Source organism: Drosophila montana, unplaced genomic scaffold (assembly GCF_035044405.1).
Source record: "Drosophila montana isolate Dmon_TW-CO22-7 unplaced genomic scaffold, ASM3504440v1 contig_2106_1, whole genome shotgun sequence".
Classification (NCBI taxonomy): Eukaryota; Metazoa; Arthropoda; class Insecta; order Diptera; family Drosophilidae; genus Drosophila; species Drosophila montana.
In genome coordinates, this window is record NW_026997017.1 from 960,942 (window position 1) to 975,125 (window position 14,184).

General features: G+C 43.7%; 3 protein-coding genes across 3 annotated transcripts; 1 reads left to right on the forward strand and 2 right to left on the reverse strand.

Annotated features, from left to right (window-relative positions):
* Positions 1-5,543: 5,543 nt before the first annotated feature.
* Positions 5,544-8,145, reverse strand: dx (deltex; the record flags this gene model as incomplete). The annotated part of the gene is made up of 4 exons (XM_064680214.1): positions 5,544-5,846; positions 5,934-6,079; positions 6,288-7,640; positions 7,723-8,145. Coding segments are annotated over 4 exons (2,223 nt in total), but the record flags the coding sequence as incomplete, so codon positions are not given.
* Positions 8,146-8,838: 693 nt separating this feature from the next.
* On the forward strand, positions 8,839-10,431 carry RpL7A (ribosomal protein L7A). Its single transcript, XM_064680358.1, has 4 exons — positions 8,839-8,992; positions 9,217-9,340; positions 9,409-9,779; positions 10,012-10,431. Exons 1-4 carry the CDS (start codon positions 8,978-8,980, stop codon positions 10,315-10,317), a joined length of 816 nt encoding a protein of 271 aa, XP_064536428.1. The 5' UTR covers positions 8,839-8,977; the 3' UTR covers positions 10,318-10,431.
* A 507-nt stretch (positions 10,432-10,938) lies between these two features.
* Positions 10,939-13,381, reverse strand: Agxt (Alanine-glyoxylate aminotransferase). Its single transcript, XM_064680354.1, has 3 exons — positions 13,050-13,381; positions 11,294-12,156; positions 10,939-11,214 (listed from the first exon to the last, which is right to left on the reverse strand). Exons 1-3 carry the CDS (start codon positions 13,197-13,199, stop codon positions 11,040-11,042), a joined length of 1,188 nt encoding a protein of 395 aa, XP_064536424.1. The 5' UTR covers positions 13,200-13,381; the 3' UTR covers positions 10,939-11,039.
* Between the last annotated feature and the right edge of the window lie 803 nt (positions 13,382-14,184).

The window sequence follows — 14,184 nt, forward strand, 5'->3', positions numbered from 1 at the left end:
TTCCGATTCTGTTAATAGATAGTGAGTGCTGGCTTGTATAAGGTCTCGGCTTCTGTTAATTCCGTTTCCGATTCTGTTAACCGCAGATAACGCTCTGTTAGCTCGAGTAACAGTGGTCGGTTATCTAATAAGAACTCGAAAGACTGATTAGATGACAGACCCGGCAACTGTTAGTTCTGTTTCCGATTCTGTTAATCAAATAGAACGCACTACTAGTCAAAGAGTATTGCCAGATAGTGAGAGCTGGCTAGTATAAGGTCTCGGCTTCTGTTAATTCAGTTTCCGATTCTGTTAACCGCATAGAACACTCTGTTAGCTCTAGTTACAGCAGCAGCTTATTGGAACTTTAAAAAGGGAAATTTAGATGAAAGTGTTGTTTATGACAGCTCGCTACAAGGCACACTAGGACCTCCTGTTAATGCCAAAGACAGCCAAATTCACGGCTCACTAGATTAAAAGCCCGCTTACTGTTAATTGCGTTTTCGATGCTGTTAACCGCAGAGAACTCGCTGTTAGCTCTAATTACAGTGGTCGCCTTCTAATAAGCTATTTCTTGTTTCAAGTTCAAGTTAGACTAGTTTACAGCTTCTGTCAATTACTGTTACCTGCTCTGTTAATTAAATAGAAGACACTGTTAGCCGCAGCTACAGTGTGCGCTGGCTAATAAGAACTGTCAAACAAAATAATGATATATTTTGATCGATCCCCAAATCGTCTCAACTTTAATCAATGGGAAAATAATTCGCATTATTGAATTGATATGCTTTTCTTTTTTATTGGTTCATTTGAACTGGTTCATTGAGCACTTCAGCAGCTACAAATGTTGCATTCAAATATTCAAATTGAATCAAACGCATTGAGGCGCAGCCTTAGCTGTTTTTGCGGCAACTGATTCAAGATTCACGATTTGGTTCATATGGTAATACACGAGCTGAACCGGTTCAGATGAGCGTTATTTCTGGCTGCTTTTCTCTCAACTGGACGCAGCAGATCTCTCGATAAGGCAGCTGCAGCCCAATTGCGCCGCCTTATCGAAATGCAAAGCGCAGCACCAAAAAAAAAAAAACAAAAAAAAGGAAAACAACACAAAAAAACCAAAAAAACAACAACAACAACAGCAACAACGAAGCGAAAAACCTGCGAGTGCCACATGGTCAGTGGGTTGTGCACTTTTGGCCAAAACAACTGACTGAAAATGTAGAAACAACTGGATGAGTTGAGACGAGATGATGTTGTTGCTGTTGTTGTTGTTGTTGCTGGTGTTGCTGTTGTTGTTGTTGCTGTTGTTGTTGTTGTGGCTGGTGTGTTGAATGTCAACGTCAACGTTCAGTGTCAATCAAATGAAATCGAATGAAATGCTGCAAAATTCTAGGAAAACATTTTCAACATGCAACTGGCACAAGGAGATCAGCTGCAACAGCGACAACATCAGCAGCAACAATAGGAACAACAACAACACCAACAGAAGCAACAACAACAGCAATATAAGCTTAAATAACAGCAGCAACATTAACAAGAGCAACAGCAAAACACAACTGCTGTAAAGGAGCAGCAACGACAACAGAAGCAACAACAGCAACAATTACAACAGGTACAGGAGCAACAGCAACAATTAAAACATCAGCAACCGAAGCAATCACAATAAAAAAACAACAACAACAGCAACAATCACAGGATCAACAACCACAACAGTAATAGCAACAGCAACAACAGCAAGAGGCTCAGGAGCAACAGCAAGAATTCCAATAAACAACAACAAAAGCAGCAACATCAACAGCAACAGCAACAATTACAACATTAGCAACAATCACAATAACCAACAACAACAACAACAACAGCAGCAACAACAGCAACATCAAGAGCAACAACAACAATTGGTACATAAGCAACAGCAACAATTACAACAGTCACAATAAACAACAACAACAACAACAACAAAAACAACAGCAGCAGCAACTCTGCAGGTCAAGAATTACGCTTGGCAGCAACACTTGGGTGGGCGTGCCAAAAAGAGGCAACATGCGACAAATGCGGCTCTAACGCGCTGGCAAAGCAACAGCTGCGCCCCAAAACAAGAAGAAGAAGAACAACAGCAGCAGCAGCAGCAGCAGCAACAGCAGCAACAACAACAACAACAGTTGCTGCTTGCCACAGTGAAAGTGTTGCACGAGCAACTGTTGCCGCAGCATCGAAGGTTGCGCTGCCCTTGTCCAAGCTAAACAAAAGCCGTACGCGATGGCGAGGGGGCGACAGGAGGGGAGAGGGGGGGGGGCAGAGGGGAGATCGGGAAAACGATGATGTCAGCGCGTAGGCAGCCAGGCGAGTCGAGAGTCGAGAGTCGAAGAATGGGGCGCCACAACGAATGCGGCAGCGACAAGTGCCATAAAAGGATGCCAGCCGCTTTTGTGGCCAATATGCAGCACACACACGCACACACACGCACACACGCACACACGCACACACACACACACGCAGACACAAAAATATATATGTATATACATATATGTATCACGCATGAAAAGTGCACAAAAATTGATTTTAATTTATTTTAAGTGATTCACAGCGAAATCGCTAAATGTAAACCTTGGACGCGCTAAATTTGTCGCTGACAGCAGCAACAGCAACAACAACAACAACAACAGCAGCAACAACAACAACAACAGCAGCAGCAACAACAACAATTGCGTAATTAAAATGCAGTTGATTTGAATTCCATTTGTGTGTGCATTCCAAATGGAGATGAGCCTCGTGTCGCGTCGTGTCGTGTCGTGCTTTCCAGCGTGACACGATAGCCCAAAAGAATAACAAGCGACATGCCCAGAACTTGGAGCCGGCGCTGACGTTATCAGCTTCACACACACACACACACACACATACGCAGCATAGTTGGTTAACTGCGATATAGTGCGATCTTTCAGAAACTTTCAGGACTTGCATATGGCCCCAAGTAACGTCTATATACCTAAACGCAAGACTCTAGCCTTTAAAACTGGGAAAAATGGGTGGAGGTATCCAAAAATCTGAAATATCCCTTAAGTGTACATACTATGCGAGAGCATGCACACCAGAAATATGTGTCTGTAGCTCTTGTGATTTCCTTATCATTTGCCAAAATCGATATTTATCGATATGTTGAGAGAGCGAGCAGATATCGAAAAAAGGTTAGATTGCTCTAGTTCTTCTTCGAGTTATGCTTAAGGAATCATTTCTCAAAATCGATATTTATCGATATTATGTGAATGCAAGCAGTTATCGAGAGTAACTTCAAGTCTCTAGCATTTGCAGACGAACAGACGGCCATAGCTAGCTATCGACTCAGATTGTGGCTCTGATCAAGAATATATATACCCTTAAGCTGCGCAGACCTGGCGAGAGCCAACACGCAAATTGATGTGTCTATAGCTTTAACAAAGCTTACAAAATCGTTACCCAAAATCGATATTTATCGATACTTTGTAAATGCGAGCAGATATCGAGCCTTAATCAAGGTTTGAACTCTTTAGCTTTTGCAGACGGCCTTAGACTGTCGCTCTGATCAAGAATATATACATACATATGTATACTCTTAGGCTCTGCATAATCTGCGGGACTCAACACATAAAAGTTTCTAGCTCTTAGAATCATTTTCCAAAACCGATATTTATCGATAGTATGTGAATGCGAGAAGTTATCGACAGACGACCAAAGCTAGATCCACTCAGTTTATGGCTCTTTATGGGGTCAGAGATGCTTATGCATATATTTACATAAGATCTTTAATCAATTTTCATCGACTTTCGAAAAAGAACTATAAGATGCTCCTTGATCAGCATTTGGTCCCGAAATGAAGTGAACGCTTGAAATAATATTCTAAAACGCGTCCATCTCTAGATGCCATTTGTACAGATGATTATTTTGAAAACATTTTTGCTGGTTTTTTTATTTAAACTAGGTATACAATAGGGAATAAATTTGTATAGAATCTTTTATAGTTAATAGCTAAGTTAATGCCATACTGAATGCAGTTTACGCAATGTGTTTAACTAACAACTAATCAGTGCTAAATACAACTTAGTTATATTATAAACCGGGCATGCCCAATAGCTGTCTCTATATATAGTATACTATATATATATATATATATATATATATGTATAGTATATATCGTATCGTATGTTCGAGAATGTCGTCGAGATGATATCAATATGAAAGCAACAATTGAAAAAAAAAACTATATATATGTATATATCATATAATGTGTGCGAATATATAATAGTATACATAGAGCTATGTATGTATAATGAATATATGTATGCGTGTGTGTGTGTGTGTGTGTAAAGTATTAGTTACTAATAGTTTGAAAAACTGAACAAATAAACTAAAATAAAAAACAATTACAAATTGCAAATCGAAATGACCTAAAACAAAAAAAAAAAATGAGAAAGATTAGAAGTGGCCTCTGGAGTGTTCATACGAATCGAGTTGAATGAATCAAATGAATGGAATCAAAAACAAAATGAATCACAATTGGATTTAGAATTAGCCAAAGGCTTCAATTTTGGTGGAAATTATTACAAATTCAAATATCTAAATAAAACCACAAGTGAAAATAATTTAAAGATTTCGAATTAGAGCTAAATAAAATTATCATTCAAATGAGCTACAATTTACAAATGAAATCTTTACAACAAATTCAATCGAATGGCAATTACAAAAATAAAATGAATCGAACACAAAATTATTGATTCGAATGCTTTGAATGATACATGACTGTATGAGTTATGAGTGCAAGAATTAATGAATCAAAAACTATTTCAAGTAAAATCACAAAAATAAAGCCAGAACAAATGCAATTAACATACGAATGATTTGAATGGAAAGCGTATCAGTTTTCTTGATATTCTAAATGATTCATATGTTGTTTTGAATACAATAAAGATTCACATTAAAAAGGGCCTTTAACCAATACTCTCAAGTAATATGCTATGGCTGATGGATACAAAACTAAACTGAACTGAGATGCGTGTTAAATGCGATTCAATGGAAATGAGAAACATTTGACAATTGAGAATTTTGGCACAGCTTAACGCTTAAATAATGCTTAGTTATGCTACATTATAAGATACTAACTAATACTAGTAGGTGTCTTTAGATTGTCGAAAATTTCTAGTGTGGCAATACAGTGGAGAGTTAAGTATGGCCTTATAGACAATATATATATATAAATATATATGCATGTGTGTATACGATTTCTAAATACAATACAGAATACATTTGCTTAACGTCTACAAATGGAAGAACAGTTCCGTCTTAATAAATGAAGAAATGTAAATGGAAATTGCATTTGCAGTTGTTTGTTGTTTGTTTAGGGTTCGAGCAGCTCGAACGCTGGCGGACACATACAATGTATACACGAATTAAAAAAAAAAAAATCAAAATTAAATTAAAACGAAAACGAAAACGAACACTCTAATAAAATTGCACACACATGGAGATTTTTTGTTTGCTTAAAAAGAGACATGGAAGCGAGAGAAACTATGAATTAAGTCGGCAGCGAGCGGGTAATTCAATCCGTAACGCCCAGATGCACCAGCTGCTGCATGGTGCGCTGCAAGTAGGTGGGATCTGGGAACATATTGAACTGTGTCTTATGATCGACGCTATTCCAAATGACCACATCCTCACGCCCGGTGGTCACCGAACGTCCAATCGAAAACAGCAAACGTCGATCGAAGGCGATCTTCAGGAAGCGCAACACTTTGCGCCCCAGCGGACAGTCTGGCAAATAGCAGATGCGCGGAAATCCAACGGCGAAAAAGGCGCGTCCCGGATGCGGATGCTCAGCGGTTTGCAGGCCCGACGCAATGCTGCAAGCGAGAGCGAGAGAGAGAGAGAGAGAGAGAGAGAGAGTGGTTAGAGCGTAAAGGTGGATGCCTTATGGCCAATCTACTCACTCGTATACAATCTGTATGGTATTCTGGCCCTCGTGGCCGGGCAAACTTTTGCTTATGATGCTCCAGGACATGGTGCCAATGGGCTGATTGCCCACCTTCTCGCCATAGACAATGCCACAAACGGGACACTCGATGAATAGGTTTTGCTGCAAGAGAGTTGGCATAATTAAGAGCGAGCTAGCATGATTGAAATATAACAACAACAACAGGGGAAGATTCGATCTTTGCCATCCAATTGGCATTTACTGGCCACCTACTTGACACTATTCACATATAGAGAACTCAAGACGTTTGTCTTTCCTTTGGTTACATTCTTAAACTAGGTCCAACTAGCGGCCACAATCTTATAGTCACCTTGTTTAGCTCATTCTGCTGTGCTATGATCATGCCATTGAGGCACTGCAGATGCATCAAATGCTGGCAGCGACTTAGCGATATGGCAGGATTCTGTGCCGAGTGCACCAGCTCCTCCATGCACATGGGGCAGGGCTGTGCGTTCGGCCACAGCGGCGGCTCAACGACCTTCACAAAGCGCGATATCATGTCGCTGGCCGGGTCCACGCCCACAATCGAACCAGCGATTGATTGCTGCTGCTGTTGTTGCTGCTGTTGCTGCTGCTGTTGCTGCTGTTGCTGCTGATGCTGCTGCTGTTGCTGCTGATGCTGCTGATGCTGCTGATGATGATGCGGCATGGGCAGTGGCGGCGGCACCGGCGCACGTTCGCCCAGCGACGATGGCGGCAGCGATGGCACAAACACCTCATCACTGCCCAGCGAACAGTCGAGCAGATCGTTCACAGATATGGCAAAATTACGGCTGCGCAGGCTCTCCTTGCTCTCATGGCTGAGATACGTGGAGACGGTATCCACGCTCGGCCGGCGGCGATGCGACTTAACGCTGTTCGTGTCCGTATCCGAGGCACGCGTGCGCGAACGCGAACGATGCGATCCCATGCGGCTGCTACGCTGCGACTGCAATGAGCCCTCCGAGCAGCGGCTATGATGGCTGTTCATCGACGAGGTCAACATGCTTTTGCTGCTGTGCGAGAAGTGCGCCTGATGCTGATGCTGATGCTGCATCAAGTGCAGCGTTGACCCGACCACATTTGAGGCACAGCTGCTGGCCGCTGTTGCCGTCGCCAGATGATTGCCGCTGCAGTTGCTGCTGCTGTGGCTGCTGCTGCTGTGCTTGGTGCTGCTGCCAAATATGTTCAGATTGTTCAGTATCTGGCGCAGATTCGTGGTCGAAATCTCGCTGTGCTTCTTGTGCGGCTTGCGCTGCTGTTGTGCATGTTGTGCATGTTGTGCATGTGAATGTTTCTGCAGTTGCTGCAGTTGCTGCTGATGCTGCTGATGCTGCTGATGTTGTTGGTGTTGCTGCTGTTGCTGCTTCTGCTGGTGATGTCCATTGCTCACGGGCATGGGCAACGGATGCTGCTGGCGATGCATAGGCGGCAGCATGGCGCCCATTTTGGGCAGCGTATTGTTGCGCTGCTGCTGATGATGATTGGCCGCGTAGTCATGCCCATTGCCCTTCAGCTGCAGCGCCTGTTGCGGCGTCAGCTTGACCAGCGGATAGGGCGCCTGCTGTGTGCGGCGTATGCTGCGCAATGGACCGCTCGGCTGGCGCATTTGCGTTAAATTGCAAAAGTTAATGGTATAGGGCAGGCTGATGTTCGTTTGGCACAGATCCAATGTTTGTTCGCCCTGCACAAAAAAAGGAATATTGTTTAAAATGATATGTTGGTTGGTTGGCCGATGGTTGGCCGTTTCAGCTGTGAGTACTTACACGCGCCCACGCATCCTCAATGATGCACTGCACGTGCATGTTGTATGGCCGCCAATCGCAATTGCTGTCCGCACTGCCGCCAGACCATTCCCACTTGGTGCCCTTGCCCGCCGGACTGCTGGGCGCATAGAGCATGCGCCGCACCCCGATTGTCAGCAGGCCCGCCTCCGATTCGGTATCCGACTCCTGGGTCATGGTGCGTACATTGACATAGTATTGCTCCAGGCTGGGATCTGCATCGCTGAGCATGACCCGCGTCAATTTCTTGACATGCGCACGCTCCAAATGCTGTGACACGGCCGGCGAATAGGGCAACCATTTGCCGCCGCGCGACTCAAACTCCCAGACGCAAACGGCGTGCGTGTTATTGATGCCTGTTCCGCCACCGCCACCGCCGCCGCCACCTCCTCCTCCTCCTCCTCCTCCTCCGCCGCCAGCAGCAGCACCGCCACCAGCCCCGTTGCTGGCCATATTTTGTGATATTTAGCACTCACTTCATTTTCATTTCTTTAAACTATTGTTGTTATTTTCTTCATTTCATGATTTCATTAGCGTTTTGTTTATGGTTTTCGTTTGCGTTTTCGTTTTTATTCACGTTCTCGTTCTCTGTTTATGCATTCAAATTCGGCTGCGATCGTTGCTGACACTGCGACGAAGATGGAACACAAAATAAACAAAGAAATTAAAAATGGTGGCCCTGCCTGGGCAGGGGAGGTGTGCATTGCAGCACCATGTCAATCAGTACCTTTTGCTGCACTTTATGTTTTGTTCAAATGCACCACTTGCACAGCACAATAACGAAAACAAAATTTCAGTTGAACTTTAATTAATTTATATGCTAATTTTAACATTTGGGCGCAAGCGCAAATGGTAATGCAACAGGTAGAATAAATTAGAGTTGTGGAAGTGTGCACGTATTTCACTGTACAACATTTAATTTTAGTAGTTTTAGCAGTAGATATTGGTATTTTCATACTTATCGCCTACGGTCACATTGCAGTGAGTATATCGAAAATTGACATATCGAAAGCTATGGCATGCAACTCTGCGTGCGCCATCTATTGGCCGATGCGTATAAACTGTTGATAAATGCAACCCTGTTACTGGCAAATGTCAACTTTGACAAGCAAGCAACTTCCGCCGCTCACGCCATTCCTTTACCTTTCTGACGGGCAGACGTAAAGCTGGTCTTTTTAAACGACCCGCAAATTAATCTGCTTTTTTTGTTAGCATCGTTAAATAAAACTGTGTGAAAATGGTTGTTAAGAAGGTAAACAATGCTACCCAACCAAATTAACCAAACATTTAAAGTGCCAAACGTATCGTGCCGTGAATTATTTTGATTTCCATTTTTTTTATGCAATTTTTTTTATTTGTGTTTTGTTTTGTGTTTGTGCCCCCATACAAGTGTAACCAATATGCACATATACCAATAAATATATATGTCGTATGGCCGTGTTGTATTAAACTGAATCAATTTCATGCATGTTACAGCCCAGGCCAAAGAAGAAGCCAGTGACCAAGAAGGTGGCCCCAGCCCCATTGGCTGTGAAGAAGCCCGTGGTCAAGAAAGTTGTCAACCAGCTCTTCGAGAAGCGTCCCAAGAACTTTGGCATTGGTAAGTGCTTCTTCACCTATGGCTAATGCCTAGAATTGTACTCACATTAATGAAACTTCAATTTGCAGGCCAAAATGTTCAGCCCAAACGTGATTTGTCGCGTTTTGTGCGTTGGCCCAAATACATTCGCGTTCAGCGCCAAAAGGCTGTGCTGCAGAAGCGTCTGAAGGTGCCGCCACCAATTAACCAGTTCAGCCAGACCCTGGACAAGACGACAGCTGTCAAGCTATTCAAGCTGCTGGAGAAATATCGTCCAGAGTCGCCGTTGGCCAAGAAGCAGCGCCTAAAGAAACTGGCCGAGGCCAAGGCCAAGGGCAAGGAAGTGGAGCCCAAGAAGAAGCCCAGCTTCGTGTCAGCCGGCACCAATACCGTCACCAAGCTCATCGAGCAGAAGAAAGCTCAGCTGGTTGTCATCGCTCACGATGTCGATCCTCTAGAGGTAAACGTTCGTCCCCATCATTTGTAAGCCCCCCCTCCCCACCAAGTTGCGCACATTCCATGATGTTAATTGAATTTCTTCAACTGAAACGTTTATTCAGACGTTGTCTGTGGTAAATTGACAGCTGAGAATTTGTCTGCAACAAGACCCCCGAACCCCCATCTCGCCCATTGAGCACGTGTTGCAGTTGACTTGAGAACAAAAGCCTAAACGTTTCTGATCTTTCTTGCAGTTGGTGCTCTTCCTGCCCGCCTTGTGCCGCAAAATGGGTGTTCCATATTGCATTGTGAAGGGCAAGGCACGTTTGGGCCGTCTGGTGCGCCGCAAGACCTGCACCGCTCTGGCCCTGACCAGCGTTGAGAACAACGACAAGGCCAACTTTGGCAAGGTGCTGGAGGCTGTTAAGACCAACTTCAATGAGCGCCACGAGGAGATCCGTCGTCACTGGGGCGGTGGTATTCTCGGCTCAAAGAGTTTGGCTCGCATCGCCAAGCTGGAGCGTGCCAAGGCTCGTGAATTGGCCCAGAAGCAGGGTTAGGTTTAGCCAGATGCGCGCAGCAACTATTGTATGCCTAAAAGCAAATGGACGTCGATTCAAGTAGAGAGTTGATCCCATACAACAACAACAACAAATAAACATTTAAGTGTACAATTTTTAACTATTTTTTTTCTCTAGATGTATATTCAGAGTGCTAGTGCCGCTTGAACGGGCCAAGTCTTTGCTTGGCCCATTCAATAAACTTATAAGTCATTTATTTCTTTACAATTTTTTGTTATTGCCAAAAGACAAAACTGAACAGGCCCGGCAAACATGGCGAATTTTTATGTCATTCGAGTGTTGTAAAACTATGCAAGTGTGCAGCAAACCAAATAGTTAACAGTGCCTTTTTGAGTCTTACATTTCATTAAGCACTTGAGTTCAAGTTGGAAATTGTTGTATATTTACTTGATGTATTCTTTTAAATGAATTTGCAACTTGAATAAGTGTAAACTTAAAGTGCCGGCCTGCATAGTTTAATTTCTTAGCTGACAAAAGGCACGAAAGTATGTTAAATGTGCAGCAATACGCTCAACAGTATTTTTGTTAACTTAACATGGGTTGAGCAGTTGCCGTTAAATGCGCGCCTAGATTCAAATGCAATTAGTTTTCGTTGCGCTGTTTAATGTTAAATTTATAGATTGTTTTATTTGAAAATTATTTTCAATATGCAACATAGAAAAGTAAAATAGTGCCAGCTTGCATAGTTAGTTATAGTATTATCATATTTTGGAGCGTTCCGCTTTGACTGCTCGCAATTTGATGCTCTGGATGGCCTCATTCAAGATGCTGAGCACCATATCGACTTTCTCCAGTGTGGCATTCTCGCCCATCAGGCCAATACGAAAGACATGCTCGACAGTGGGGCCCAGGCCGCCGCTAATTTCCAGATTATATCTGCAAAATCGAAAATGGAAAATATGATTTAGATTAGATTAGATGTCAAAGAGTCCCGAGTGTCCGGGTGAGGACGCACTTGCGCATCGCATAATCGGCGACCTTCTTCCAGTCGACGCCAAAGGGCACTTTAATTGTATTGACCGTGGGCAGGCGGTCCGGCTCGTGCTGCACAAACATTTCCAGGCCCAGCTCCTCGATGCCCAGCTGGAGGCGATTCGAGCACTCCTGATGCCGCTGCACCACCTTCTTCAGCCCCATCGCACAGAAGTGGGCCAGTGCCTCGCGCAGGCCGTACAACAGTGTGGCGGATATTGTGTGATGATAGATGCGCGGCGTTCCATAGCAGCCCCAATATTGCCCGATCAGCAGTATATCGAAATAGTAGACCTTCGGCTTGGATTTGCGCTGCCTGATGTGGGTCAGGGCGCGTTTGCTGAACGAGATGGGCGTCAGGCCGGCCGGGCCGCCCAATGCCTTCTGTGAGCCCGTATATGCCACATCCACTTTCCATTCGTCCATCAGGAAATCGGTGCCGCCCAAAGAGGCAACCACATCGACGACCAAGAAGCAATCGTGCTGCCGGCACAGTTCGCCAATTTCGCATATATGCCGCTGCAGGATGCCCGTCGAGGAGTCGCCCTGCGTCACGAAAAAGACGCGCGGCTTGTGTGTATCGAACGCGAAACGTATCTCCTCCAATGTGAGAGCACGCCCAAAGCTGGCCTCCACATAGCGTACGTCGGCGCCATAGCGACGCGCCATATCGGCCGCCCGATGGCCCCAAACGCCGGTGATGCCCATCAGGACGACATCGTCCTCCTCGATCAGATTGCACAGGGCCGCCTCCATGCCGCTGTGCCCCGCCCCGCTAATGCACATTGTCGCATCGTTCAGCGTCTGGAATATGTACTTGATGCCCTCCTTCACCTCGTCCATGATCTGTGCAAAAGAAAGCAAATATTATATCCGAGCGGTAAGTCCAGCCAATACTCTTTTAATCGAATGTAAGCTCACAATTTATCCCATACAGTAGGCCCTCGCTAAAGGCAACTATTCGAAATTCTTACTTGAATTTCCCTTAAAAAAAATTGATTTATTATTATATATTCTATACTTTAGGTTCGATTATTTCTTTAACGCCTATCTTCGGCACACCGAAGTTTAAATACCCTTCCTTTTAGACATAAGACTAAGGGGCTTGCAGATCTGCTGGGATAATTATTAAACTTTTAACTGAAAATCACAAGGAATTTGAAAAGTTCACTTTTCGCCTGGTTCTTCCTATAGAACTATATGATAAAGCAGTCTGTTTTTAATATATATATTTTTTTTAGTATTTTTTTATTATTTAGATCAGAGATTTTATTAAGATTTTGATTATGCTTAGGAAACATGATGAAAACTTGAAAAACAAAATATTTTTTCATAAAAGAACTTCGTTAGCGAACGATATTTCCTAAATTCCTTGGCAACATACCAAAATATAGTCTTATATATTTGTGATTTGTGTTTAACCCACACAAGAATCTGCCCTCCGTCTGTAACATATATTTACACAAAAACCAAGCAACTCTTATTTCAAATGGGCGACAGGGTATAATAGTCGACATATTCCAAGACTTTCGAGCGATTGCCGCCCTAAGCAATCAGTTTAAACAGCATTAATGAAGGGCTCAGCTCTAAACTGCAACTTAACATGAACATTAACATGACTGTTAAAGTACAAGCAGCGCAGGCTGCCCTTGGATAAGTTAGGTTATGGAGAAACAGAGCTGAATGGGAATTCACAAGGAGCGTAAACAATGCACAGTAAGTATAGAAGATAGTCAAACCTGCAGGCACTCTGGATGCATATGTCCCAGCACCGGATTGCTCATGGCCTCCAGCACACGCTGCGAGCAATTGGATGGACCCGGGCCCATCAGCGTCTTGCTGGGCACAAAAAGTGCCCGCTTCAGTACAAGTGGCGGTGGCACCTCCATTTCTCAGCAAGTTTGGTTTTTGTTTTTTTTGTGTGTTCTGCCGTCGAATTTTTGTGTACACTTTGAATTGAATTGAAATTTTCCACAACTTTAAGGTTTTATGTAACTGCAAAGGCGACGCTTATCACGGCAGCTAAAGAATAATATACGCTACCAGATCGTTCGCTCTGAAATCTAAAGATCTAACTGAAACGCTTTGACTGCAGCTCGTGCGGCTTTATATGTAGCTGGGCGAGCACAGCGTTTCTTATCTATTCAAATAGCGCTAATGAACGCACTTGAATAAGTGGTAAGAAATAAACAAAATACGAAAAGTGCTCAATTAAAAGATGATGAGCGCCCTCTCTCTCTCTCTCTCTCACTCTCTCTCGCTCTTCCCGCCTTATCAAGATGGGATGACTACCCCCCCCCTCCCCCCTCCTGCCAGCAAGCCGATCGCTCTGGCATCTTAATGCGTCGTTGGTGCGAATTCTTTGACTATAATATCAATGACAGCCATCCAAAGGTTAAGAGCGTCATGGCGTCATGGTGAAATTCAATTCGTCCAGACTGAGTCGACGGTGTCTGCATGGACCATAATTACAGTGGACACCCATTAGAGGCGACCCCTAGGCATCTGTTTTGCCAGCTCATCAGCTGATATGGCGTCAAATACAAGCGTTAGATAGTGCAATTGGCTGTTTACATGTTCGATTGTAAGCTCGTATGCATATTTGATAACAAGTTGTGCATATAGACATGTTATTTATAGACGGGTATCAATTAAAGACGGTAAACCGGAAATGCTAGGCCATCAATTGGTTCAAGTGTCAAGGTCTGTTTTTTACTGGCTATAATGTAGAAATTGCAATCGTTTCGCATGTTTACAAACAATATATTGCAAGCTGTTTTATTGTTAACATTCATTAGCGCGCATTTCAATTTGTATTTGAATTTCGTTGGCAGTGCTGTAAATCTTCGAATAATTAACTGCTAACAGCTGGCT

Excerpts from the sequence above, each read along its gene's own strand:
- RpL7A (XM_064680358.1), top strand. Across the intron at positions 9,341-9,408 it reads TCCCAAGAACTTTGGCATTG|GCCAAAATGTTCAGCCCAAA; the intron begins GTAAGTGCTTCT and ends TTCAATTTGCAG. Across the intron at positions 9,780-10,011 it reads ACGATGTCGATCCTCTAGAG|TTGGTGCTCTTCCTGCCCGC; the intron begins GTAAACGTTCGT and ends TCTTTCTTGCAG.
- Agxt (XM_064680354.1), bottom strand. The coding sequence starts at position 13,199 with ATGGAGGTGCCACCGCCACTTGTACTGAAGCGGGCACTTTTTGTGCCC. Across the intron at positions 12,157-13,049 it reads TGCATCCAGAGTGCCTGCAG|ATCATGGACGAGGTGAAGGA; the intron begins GTTTGACTATCT and ends TCTTTTGCACAG. Across the intron at positions 11,215-11,293 it reads GCCGATTATGCGATGCGCAA|ATATAATCTGGAAATTAGCG; the intron begins GTGCGTCCTCAC and ends TCGATTTTGCAG.